The following is a 12823-nucleotide window of genomic DNA, read 5'->3' on the forward strand; positions in this document are numbered from 1 at the left end:
CATATACATACATATATACATGTATACATATAGACATATACACACACACACAAACAATATTTTCCGTAAATATATTCATACATGCGTTTGTGTTTATATTTATATTTGTGTTTGTATTTATATACATATAATAAATGTGCACAGTATTATTTTGGATGCGATTAATCATTTCACAGCACTACTTTGACACCCAAAACATCTTCATACTGCAACTAGTTGGGTTAAGATATAAAGCCAAATCTAGAAAAGCATCACTTTTGCGTCCATCTTACCGACACATTTCTCAGCTAGCTCATCTATGAAGGGCTGAGCTAGCTTGGGGCTCCAGTCCCTGGTGTGGATTTCTAGAATGTGCTTTCGAGCCTGTTGATGAGCATAAACACAAACACAGGCAGTGTACAGATGAAACAAGGCACTTAAAAACGCACCGCAAAACTGTTTTGATCATAAACACTTAACAAAGGGGCTGGTGAAAGCATAAGAGCTAACATTTGATTAGCCAGCACCCTGCTGTGAAGACAAACTGCACACACATCTACAAATCAGACCAGCACAGAGCTGACCTCATATTACAGCAACTTCAAAAACAAAGCTTAGGCATAGATAATGCACAGTTATGTTGTGTTCTAGCTTTATAAATTGCATTCAGCGTAAACTGGGCTGTTTCTAGTTTAGTTAGTCTGTCATCGCATTTTGAGTTTTCTGCAATTTTTCAGAAGTCATTTGTACTGTGCTGCATCAGGGCCTGGCCAGCTTGCAATCATTGAGGGAAGATGAATTCCCTCAGGATAGTAGCGAGAATGTCTGTGCATCATCTTGAATTTATTTGTAAACGTATTGAGAAATTACAAATTAGCATTACATAAAAGATCATAAAATACAAATACGGTATATAAATATTTAGTATTTTCTCATTACAGATATTTCAAATTATAATTCATAATAAAAAACTGACTAAATAAATAAAATGTTATGTTATATAATAAATGTTGTTACCAAAAACCAAACAAGTATATGATGACTGAAACCATTAGTTAAAATGCGTAATATATTTTAACTTTAAATGTTATTTTTCTTCATTACAAAACACACATTTTGAAAGACAAACCAAACCCTAAAAATCTTTATTTTCATGGTATTAAAGTTTAAATCTGATTTTTATTTTTTATAAGATGTTGACCCTCCTGTATAAAAATACTACCACTCATTATAGTTATTCAACAAAATATAACTGTATTAAATTCTTCTGATTACTGTTTTTAACTCATTTCTGGTGTAACTAGTATATTTAGAGTACACTAATGTGTTTAAATGCTGTTTAATGTTCTCTGTATGAAATCGCATTTTGTACTCAGTACTGCTCTAATTGTTAGACATGAGAAAATATATACATCTAACATTAAGCGCTCGATACCTTATACAATTTTATGCATACATTTCCAAGTTACTCCCAGGTAACATTAAAGCCTTTAACTCCAGTCATAAATGCAGAAAAGCTTTGATATCAGCAGGCTAAACTAAATCCGCCAAAATTAACTGGCAATCCATTTGTCAAGATGTCAAAGAGCTTGGCAAACAGTATCTGTGAGATTATCGCAGATAAAAGAGACATTTCAGCGGCCAAACCAGGTGCGAAAGACTTGAAACTGAGCTGTCAGACAATTTGAGGATCGGTGTTTTGAGGGACACGTGGACGCTCTGGGACACCGGATGTCAGTTAGCTGCGAAATACCTCGCAAAAGTTAAAAAGGATTTGCGCACCTTTTTATCTGGCAGGTTGAACAGAAACTCCCGGTCAAAGCGCCCGGGCCTCCTGAGTGCGGGGTCGATAGAGTCGAGTCTATTTGTAGCACCGATGACCACTATCTCCCCCCGGCTGTCCAAACCATCCATCAATGCCAATAACGTAGACACTATGGAGCTAAAACATAAAATAGAGAGGAAAAAATGACTGGCTAACCTCGTCAAATGTAAAATGAACAGGTGTTGATGCGTGAACGTGGGTAGTGCAGTACATCAAACTTTTTAAAAGAGCAAGAAAAATCTTGTTTTCCATCATACGTTCCTTGTAATACCAAAACTCTTTCTGAGGAAATTACATCGAACTGCTCGATTTCTTCAGGAGCTTTTCTTAATTCTGATGATGAAACCTTCAGCAATCCCCACCGCATTAATTCGAATGCATTACCTGTGAATTTGATCCTGCCTGCTGGAGCGAACAGGAGCGAGGCCGTCAATCTCATCGAAAAAGATGATGGAGGGTCTCATGAGGTATGCCTGCCAGGACGAGAGGAAAACATCACCCGGCTGGATAATCACACATCTAACACTTCAAAACAGCTGGAGAGAGAACAGAGCCTGACACCTGTTTTAAAGGGATATGCGATTCGGTCCAAATCTAAAAAGACAACTTGTGATACGCTACAAGAATCAACAAAGAGGAAACGGAAGCTTTAGAGGACAAATGAAATAATCTGACACTGTTTAAAGAAAAGAGTAAGTAGACAAGAGCAGATGGTTGCCCTAAAAAAAAAAAAAAAAAAAAAAAAACTTAAAAGCAAACTGCGATATTTGCTTCAGTGTGATTTCCGAATCGCAAAGGCCACGATTCGAAACGTGACTTGCTTTTTTGAAGCACGGGCACGCGCCTGCAATAACAGTGAGGGTCTCGGAGACGGTTCATTATTAAAAGGATCGCATTATTAATGAGAAGAAATTCTCTCACTTTACTGTGCTGTTTTCTTCATGAGACTGCATACACCAGAAAATTGAAATGTTACGAAAACTCTTTCAGGTAACATTCATTCAGTTCTATTGTCTGTTTGAACTTTTTGAGAGATAAAGAGTTTGTCGTTTTTATTCCTTCATATGCATTTGACTACCTACCACTAAGGAAACGATCTGTAAAACCGTTTCACATGTATATGTGAAGATATATCGCTCAACATTTATTTAACAATTGCAAAAGTGCATTTCTGGCTAAAGTAAATTTGTCATCTTGGTTTTTAAAGTTTTTTTAAGTTTAATTATTTTGCAATTATTTTATTCACCAAACTGACATTTTTTATGAACATATTTTATAGACTGATTAAATGAATCAAAAATTTTAAGTAAATATTAGTAATGAAATTTTACAGTTGTATTACAAAATTGTTTTTTTTTTTTTTTTTTTTTTTAAGAATAAGCTTACAATAACGTCAATAGTTTTTTTATATATCTTAAATATTTTGGTGGGTCTTGAAATAGATTATACTTGGTGGGTCATGGAATGGAAAAGTTCGGGAATCCCCGATATAAATGACAAAATGTAACATTTAATTTAACACAAATATTTTCAAAACATTAACCTTTTTTCTTTTACATATAACAAACATCCAGGAATGTGCATTATCTGGTCTTCGATAAATATCAGCTCACAGACAACAGAAACCCTCTCAAAGAGCTCAAAGTCATCCTAGAGCCAGGATGGTGAGGTTGCTTAGTTCACCTGGTCAAAAAGTAGGCGGAGCTGTCGTTCAGACTCTCCCACCCATTTGCTGAGGCAGTCGGCGCCCTTGCGCATGAAAAAAGACACCTTCCTGTCACCCTGACTGCATTCATTGGCCAAAGCTCGGGCCACCAGCGTCTTCCCAGTTCCTGGAGGACCATAAAACAGACATCCTCTGCAAAGCAGGAAAAACATGTTACAAACATGTCAGATGACAAAGTCAACAGATGCAATTTTAAACAAAAAAACTTACCTTGGGGGCTGAATCTTAAACTTCTCAAACACTTCTGGATATAATAAAGGAAAGACGACCATCTCTTTTAAAGACTGAATGTGATGGGAGAGACCTCCAACACTGTCAAACTTCACCTGCGTCGAAAGAGACAAGACCATATGCTCACCCACAATGCATCTTTTTCCTCGGTGTAAAACGGTCTAAAAGCACTCAGACTCACAGAAGTGTCCAGATTCATGGGATCCACGTCTGCCAAACTAGCACCCACTTTCACTCGGTCTCGCAGAACACCACTGGCCAGATCCTCTGCCCGCAGGTTCATGGGTAAACACCTGTCACGCAGTAACAAAAACAAGCCACACCAAACATTAGCAAGCGTTCACGCATTGAGTGAAATAACAGTTGTTCTGTTTGATCATAGTTTTTGTCACCTGTTACGAGCTCGGCTCATGCTTTTGCTTTTCCTCCTCTCAAAGCGCTCTTCATCAGATGATGATGTTGATTCACTACTGTGAATGGCATGTTTCTTTACTCTGGTGACGAAAACACAACAGCGGCGTTTTAGTAGAGATTCTATTATAGCTTTTATTATTAGTAATCATTTTATATTAATATTTGATTCATATTTTTTGTGTTTTATAATCATTTTTAATTTTATATTCTGCCTACATTTTAGTAGTTTAGCTCTGCGTTTGTCTTTTTTTTCATATTTCTGCACAGTTCTATCACTTTTTTTTTACTTTAGCTTTAATTCTAGTTTTTAAATAGAATAATTAAATTTTAAAAGTATTTGTAATTTATTTTATAAATTGAAATAAAAGAATGAGAAATGTTGCCGGCTAAAATTAAGCACAATTTATTCATATATTATTTTCTTTTTTTAATTCACTTTAACTTTAATTTCCATTATTTATTTCTTTAGGATTTTAATTACAACAATCCCTAAAACGCAGAAACTATTGTCCACTAACGAAGGAAGGAATAAGTCAAATACATTTCTGAAAATAGCCATTATTCACCTAATATGGCTTCTTCTTGCAGGAGATCTGTGTGTGTCGAACAGAGAGCCCTTGCTCTGCTTCCTGTTCACTGGCTCTGAGAAAAATGAAAAGCGTTCAAAACACAAAATCATCATTTAAAATGGCCAACAATCGCAGATGCTGCGTGTCATGGAAACATCTGCGGGTCGTAAGGATGTTTTAGGTGTTCAAACAAGCGAGTATGAATAAAAACTATCGGAGCATAGATGCTCATGGGAGAAAGTGTCCGAGCAAGTACCTATTGGAGGTGCTTCATAGCGCTGCACAGTTTTACGCTGCCTGAGGTTATAAGGTCTGTCATTCTCTTCTCCAGCCTCTTCTGCCTCATCTCCTTCATCGTCTTCATCATCATCGGCCTCCACGTCTTCATCCTCCTCTCCCTCTTCGTGAGACTCTTAAAAATGAACAAAAAACATTTTTTAAAAAGAACAACAAACGACAGCTCACTTATCATCACAGTTGCATATCAAAAACGGCTTATATTAAAAGCTTCCGCGATGGAAAAGCCTTTTTTGAGAAATATAATATAAAATATAAAGGTTTAGGACAGAAAGAAGACAGGTGACGTTGTTAGATGCAATAAATGAAAAATGTTACAAACTATAATACAATTTATTTGATTCAGATAACGGAATTAATATGAAACTGGAACCGTTAAATGGAACCAGAATCAATAATCAAATTTCTTATAATTCGCCCGGTCATAAAAATGTTATATGAATGCAATAAGCTTTTATGATGCACGAGAACATTAAACAAGCAACCAACACCAGACACAAATCACGTGACAAATCACACTAGCAATGCACAAAAATTATTATTTATTTTTTTTTTTTAACGTTTTTAAAACCTATCCTAAAAAAAAAAAGGTGTATGTAATTAATTTGCAAATAGGGCAGTGTCACAGTCCACACATACCTTCAGTTCCTTCCTCCTCTTCGGGGTCCTTTGACTTGCTCATGACTTTGTGATGCGCCTGCATTCCATACGTGTTCCTACGCAAAGATTTCCTCCTCTTCACACGGGAGTACATGTCCATGTTTTCCTGCGGTAAAAAAAACAACAACAACAAACATCTAAATGAGAAATGCGGAAGATTCAATGGAGTTCGTAGTATATGAGTTTTGACTCATCAGTGGGTTCACAGCCCACACTGAAGAGAAAGGCCAATGCTTCGGAGTAAGGCAGGATTTTAATAACTTCAATGTGGGCAGTCGTTTGCTTAATGAAATGGAAAATAAGGCGGCGCAATTGTTCTGCTGTTTAATCATCAGCGTTAAAGAAAAGAAAGAGTCACCAGTTCAGTGTCCGTCCACATGCGGAGGCGCTCCACTTCCCGATTCTGCCGTATGCTGCTGATATTGTCCATCTCCTGAAGAACTGCTTCTGCCGTACTAACAGACAAGATTCGCATGCGTTGAATGCAGATACAGATATTTAAACGTGCTAAAAATTAGGGACCAGTTTCGGGTTCATAAACAGGTTTAACCCTATGAAGGATACGGTGTCATATTTGATAGCCAAAATATACAGCCTTTGAAAAACCTGTTGTTCACTATTGTTCAGATGCCTTCTCATTAGGGATGCACGATTCTGGATTTTTGCCAATATCCCATATGCCAGTATTTTGGCCAACTCATTTAGGCCAATACAGATATATTTGCTTTTATTTGAAAATAACAGTGTCTCCTGTGCGGAAATTATAAACTAAATATTTAGAACTTATCTGTTAGAATTATAGAAACGGTAATGACTTTTTTCGACAGCTTTGAAATTAATTCTAAACAGATAGATATATATATATATAAATCGCTCCATTATAATGTAACATTTGTGGATGGTCTAAGGCAAAAGAGTAATTAAAACATTTACAGCTTATTTGTTTGAAAAATTCAATATATTATATATTAATGAATAAATCAGTATATGGAAATGTTTGTGATTTTATTTGTGCGATAGCTCTTTACTTTTAAATCAAAGCACACTCATTATTTTATACCGTTTTATTTAATCCTGATATCGATACATACACTTCTGATATCAGTCCGATAATGTCGTTCATCCCTATTTCTGATTGATAGAGTATACTTTAATAGCAAGTAAAACATTTTAGACCATTCAGCATAGGTTTTGCTGTGAAATCTTAATCATCATTGTACTACATTTTATATGTTTTGCCTACCACAATAGAAATAACAGAATATTAATCTAAGCATTTAAATAGCATCTTACTAAGACATTACTGGGAGATACAATGATAACTGATCATTTTAACCATTTTAAATTCTGTTATGAAGATCTCACTGATGCTCACGGTTTTAAATTCAAATTCCAATACAATGCAATTGGAATTTGAATATAAAACACAAAATCGAAATATTAGCAGCTGCACAAAACTACATATTTCTGCTCACTGTGGGCCTCTGAAAATGCTTCTTTGTGCCTTACATTCTCTATATCCTACTAAAGGAGCCATAAGAGCCTGATGTATCAAATATGACACTTAAAACATATCTGAATAGCACTTATGTCAGGCTTCACAGGGTTAATACTGGGGAACGTCATTCAGAATGAGTTAAGCAGCTCAACCCATTCATGTGCAACACCAGCAGGTCTCCTCTCTCCAATACACTTGCACCATCTGTCTTTAACTCACAGCAACATGCTACCTCACACTAAAAACCTGACTGGGACACAACCCAGTAAATGTGTGTAATGAAAAAAAAGGATTCGAACTACATTTTTAGTGATGCATTTTAAAATTCAACCTTTTATTTTTAATGCACAGCCAATATAATCATCGTATATAAACACACGGTTACTTAAAGTTTAGAGATTTGTTTCAAAAACCATTACTAAATGCAAAGACGCAGAATCAATTAAAACATTTGTTAAACCATTCAACGTATCCGGAAGGCGCGAGCTGCAATATTGCATAATAACTCCAAAGTCTCTACTATGTAAACATAGTAATTTACACCCTAAACCCAGGAGAGACTATGTGCAAACATCACTACCTGCAATTCACAACATCTGTCAGCTGCCTAGTGGTTTTCCCTGATATCTGCATGGAGTTGAGCATTAATGAACTGTTCAATGCTCTAAACCTCTTCTCCAATCCACTGTCAATCCCACAATCCACCATACTGAAAATACTGCTGCAGTATAAACACACATCTCCACTGACGTCAAACCACAACGTGTGGTCAAATCACACATTTTGATGGTTTAAAGGACACTTACGGAAAAAAATATATTATTATTAGCGTAAATGATCTCTGGGTAACATACCACAGAAGCTCAACAACTATGAAACATCACTAAAGAACTGATACAGGTCATTAGTAAAAATGTTAACAAAGACTTACAGGTTTAATGAAGCGAGGTCCACATCTTTTCGAGTACAGCTGGAACCTACTTAAGAACCCCTGGGATACATGTAGCCTTGGCTAGGAATCACCAATTATATCATAAACCATTATGTGCATGAATGCAAGCCGAACAAAGGCCGACACCACACATTTCGAGTGGTACCTCGTAGTCTCTTTTAGTTCTTCTTGAGTTTAAAGCGTCCGTTTCTGCAAGAGTAAACTCTGTTGGTTTCATCAGATGTCCTACTAATTATACACCAGCTACTCAAAACCATGAGGGAATTATAACGTACGCACACAATGTCAGAACCGAACACGGTTTTGGATATTGCGATCTCCTAGTGGATTCATGGAGTGGAAAGCCAGTTGGTTTGAAGCCAAAGAGGTCAATCCAAAGACAATTGATGCTCAAAATGCTTACAGACAGACTCTCTCGGGCAGCCAGGAGTTAAATCATTTGCCTAATGATTTGTGGGCTACTTGGGTCAACAGTGAATAGGCTTCGAGATGTATAAACGCAGTTAATCATGTATTCAGTGTCTGTCATTATTAAAAAAAAGCAGCAATGTTTCTGAACAAGCTGTTATTGAAGATTAGACATTAATTGTCTTTCTAGAAGACAAGTATCATCATACTTCAGGCATGCGTACATACACACATCAGTGTTTACCTGTTGACAAGTTGGTCGAAAAGTAAACTTTGATTAAGGTGTTCGAACTGGGACTTCCTGACGCGTCGGCTTCTCTTGAGCTCAACATGACCGTTCATACGACCGTGGTCCCCATCTGATGTAGAATCACCCCTCAGACTCATTCGACCTATAGGTTAAATAAAAGGGTTACTAAAACCATAACCTAACGAAGAATAACATCAAAACTGACGTGACTCATATAACTGAAGCATCTACTGAATATATTGATTGGAGGGATAGTGTGACCAATGGTTAAAACATCGAGAGAATTACCTTTTAGCATTAAACCTACAAATGGATTAATATTGGGGAAACATTATGCATGAAATTATAACATATTGTTCCATCAACTTCCATGAATTATATATGAATACATAGGTGGCCAAATTATCATTCTATCAATTTCTGTTGTTTTTATAGAATTATATTTACTCCTCTTTCGTTGCCTTAAGTTACCATAAACAGTCGGTAAAGACCGTTTATATATTCTCATTTTTGGGTGGACTCCTCCTTGTAGGAATCATTAAGTAATCGAAATAAATAATATACACTTACTGTGTCCATTCTGCAAGGCACCAGTGGACAACCTGGAAGAAGAAATTTCATTAGAAACAGTTTACAAAAATATGACTACTACGACTACTACTTTTAGCATATAAATAAGAAACAAACATTTAAAGGATTTTCTCTGAAAATAGCCAACTGTAATCATTTCTACGCGAGTGAAAGCAATGCCCGTCTAAAAACAAATTTCCAACAACACTGAAAATTCCCAAATTCAGTCTGTACTGTGAAGTCTCGAGTATTAAGATTAAGCAGATGGGTCGGCAAATGGATCAACAGCTGCACAATTAATAAAAACAAATGATCAGTTTCAGCGTTGCATCTTCGATCACTAATCTTGAGAACCATTTAAATTAGATCTACTTGTTTTTGTCTCAAAATGCTCCATTTAAAATGTGATTTTTGCAACTCTCAAAAGAGAGTAGAGTCAATCAGTGATGTATATGTCGAGTGCATAAATGCGATGCCAATCAGAGGCCTTTATATTAGTCTTTATGTCAGCCTTACGTACAATGCAGACTATCATGATAGCACACTACAATAAGCGCAAAAAAAGCACCTTTAAAACCCAAGTACAATTACTGGCAACATTTTGGATTGGCTTCACATTATTTCGCTTGTTCGCCGTGCAAAGCCAACATACATTGTAAGCATTACTCGTGCAGCTCTACGGAGATCGTCAAAACCTCACCTAGTACAGTGTTTGGACATGGTCCATGGGCCTCTCTGGCCTTTACTCTGGGGACTTGGAGAAGTATCAGTAGAACTTGGTGGCGTCTGTCTGCGTGTCCGCTTGGGTGGCGGGGACAAACGTGGACTACTGCTGTTAACATCACTGCTAGGCTCCTTCTATAACAGGCAGAGGTGCGCAGGATATTAAAAAGCTTGAAGGAGCATGCACAACACACGAGGAAAATTATAATGACAGAAAGTCCACTCTCAAACACAACCGCACTAGGGACACACGGTGCAATATCACAGCTGAGTCCTCCAGCTTTACTGATCCTGCAAGCGGCAGACTCATGTCATCTCCTAAATTCTTCATCTCCTCCCAGATTTCCTACTAACCTCCCTGCTGACTAAATAACTCCGATTCACACATTTAACGCACGCAAGGTGAGAAAATAAAAACACAACCAGACCACCGATGAAAGCGTGCCAGCGTCACAGCACTTTATAACCACAATTCTACGGCTTTTGCAAAAGTATTCAAATCCCAAATGAACAGCTAAGGACGACGGCTTTAAAACCATTAGCACATACAACATTACAGCTTGCAGAAAAGTTTGAACATTCACAACACCAATAATATAAACTTGTTAAATTATTTATTACTTTTACTATTCTTTTTGACTATTCCACGCGTGGAAACATTTCCAAAAAAACTCAAATGAATACTTATTAGAGGTATGCTATAAATTGCATTGAATTCACTGATATTTACATGCTTTCAATGACTGTGGGGTCATTAAAAACCTAAAAAAAAAATCAACTGAAACGATTTAACAAAGCAACGCGATGCGTTATCGTTTCAAATTTGCAAAATGTCAACAACAGCCCGCGCAAGGCGCCGATTACGCGCCGCAGCTAAAGTCACTCGCAAACGCTCGAGTTCAAAGTTTACTTTCCGAAAAATCACGAACAATAACTGTTTTGAGCCACAAGGGGTCTGTCTCAGCTGAGCTTTTCCCTTCCCCCAACACTAGCTTGTTTTATTGTTGAAGACACGCGGAGGACTAGACGTTTTTAGTCCGACGAAAGGTGTCAAACGCGCTTTTGTTTTGACGGTTTATCGGTGTGCCCCGGAGCGCGTGACAGCATGGCGCGCGCCGGTGTCTCTCGAGCGCAACAAACACACACAGCAACAAAATAACGCTCGATTCGCGTAAGCGAGTCGGTTCGATCGAACTGTTGTTGTCGGTGATCCGATTCACTTGATTAAACACTCAAAAGCGCTCGTAGTTCTTTTTACAGATATTTTTGCTAAATTCTCTCAAAAGGTTTGTAAAGCGAATAAACTACACTCCTTTAACGTAAGCCGATTCGTTTCATATTGGCGTTATGATTCGGTTACTGGTTTGACGTCCACGTTTAATCAGACCTTTTATACCTGCTCGAAGACTATACTGTCGAATAATGAGTTATTATATGGCTGTCGGTTACTGCTGAAGTTCTCCCCTACGTTAAAGCACGGCGCAAACACAGCGAATCGGTTCGCTCGAATCGTTCAAAAGAACCTGTTCAACAGAACGATTCGTTCGCGAATCGGACACCAATATAACAAAGACAACTTGGGGGCACTGAGTCCATTAAACCAGCCGGCCGGCTTCAGTAAAGTCCAGCTATTGTGTGTGACAAAACACATCAAACTAAGCGACACGCCGCGATTAAGCGCTGTCGTGTCATTAAACTGCCATTTCTGCATCGCCAAGTGTCACTCAAGGCGCAATTTGGAAACAAAAGAGGTGGACAACCATCCAATCCGTTCATTTATCCACACATTCATCCATCCAACCATCCATCTCCAAAAGGCCAGAGTGAGCAGCTCGCTAACCGGCTGGCGGAGAGAATAGGCTGCCGGTGTCTCTCTCTTCCTTACACGGCTGTTGTGCTCGTCCAAGTTTGGGTTGCTCCTCTGAGACGACCTCGTCCGGCCCGAGATGAATGGACTGATGGGCTTGTGCTCCGAGCTCTTTCTGGTGTTCACCATGATTGCTGTCTGTCCCCGCTGATAGACAGATCCTGTCCTGTAGCTCTTGTCAGCTGCTTTCGTTCCTGACTGTGTCTCAGCTAGTAGAGTGCCGAGGCGCCATTTCTCTTTCTCTCTTTCTCCCTCTGCTGTCAGCCAGCCGAAACTCTCCGGCGAGCCACTTCCGCTACAGAAAGAAACGAGAGTGCGCGCGCTTCTGCGAAGTTGGCGCCACAGAAATTTTGAAAAAATAAAATTTTATGCAAAGTAAAAGAATATGTATATTTTATTATTAATTTGGGTATGTGTTAGCGTTGTCAGTCGACTAATGTTTTAAATATGTATTATATATTTGGTGCGAAATGTAAAAGTTGAAACTTTTTTTTTAAGTTGCCAAATGCGTTATACGTCTTTTTAACATTAAATTCGGTCACCAAAAAAGTGATATACGGTCCTATATTATGTTTGGTCATGCTATGTTGAAAATGTTGAACATGTAGCGTGGTAGTAACATGGTATTTTAAGTACCTTGGACAGTACCGCGGTGTATTATCAAAGCTTCACTCTGCCCAAAGTGTACACTTTTTTACTGTTGTTTGGCAAAAAAAAAAAAAAAAAAAAAAAAAAAAAAAAAAATATATATATATATATATATATATATATATATATATATATATATATATATATATATATATATATATATATATATATTTATTTTTTTTTTTTTTTTTTTTTTACAATTTTAT

The 12823-nt window shown here is 37.4% G+C and overlaps 1 protein-coding gene across 3 annotated transcripts in view; it reads right to left on the reverse strand.

Annotated features, from left to right (window-relative positions):
- Positions 1-12238, reverse strand: part of atad2b (ATPase family AAA domain containing 2B) — a 75436-nt gene extending 63198 nt beyond the window's left edge. For 2 of the 3 annotated variants that reach the window (XM_043219318.1, XM_043219320.1), the window contains exons 1-15: positions 11943-12238; positions 10080-10237; positions 9380-9411; positions 8804-8951; positions 6060-6156; positions 5681-5807; positions 5001-5156; positions 4742-4817; positions 4154-4255; positions 3943-4054; positions 3741-3856; positions 3488-3662; positions 2189-2277; positions 1762-1921; positions 273-363 (exon numbers count right to left, since the gene is read on the reverse strand). In XM_043219318.1, the coding sequence (XP_043075253.1) occupies positions 273-363; positions 1762-1921; positions 2189-2277; positions 3488-3662; positions 3741-3856; positions 3943-4054; positions 4154-4255; positions 4742-4817; positions 5001-5156; positions 5681-5807; positions 6060-6156; positions 8804-8951; positions 9380-9411; positions 10080-10237; positions 11943-12098 (1795 nt within the window). In that variant the 5' untranslated portion in view covers positions 12099-12238. The remainder of the gene's footprint in view (positions 1-272; positions 364-1761; positions 1922-2188; positions 2278-3487; positions 3663-3740; positions 3857-3942; positions 4055-4153; positions 4256-4741; positions 4818-5000; positions 5157-5680; positions 5808-6059; positions 6157-8803; positions 8952-9379; positions 9412-10079; positions 10238-11942) is intronic. The other variant, XM_043219319.1, reaches the window with a different exon arrangement.
- Between the last annotated feature and the right edge of the window lie 585 nt (positions 12239-12823).

Source organism: Puntigrus tetrazona, chromosome 20 (assembly GCF_018831695.1).
Source record: "Puntigrus tetrazona isolate hp1 chromosome 20, ASM1883169v1, whole genome shotgun sequence".
Taxonomy (NCBI): Eukaryota; Metazoa; Chordata; class Actinopteri; order Cypriniformes; family Cyprinidae; genus Puntigrus; species Puntigrus tetrazona.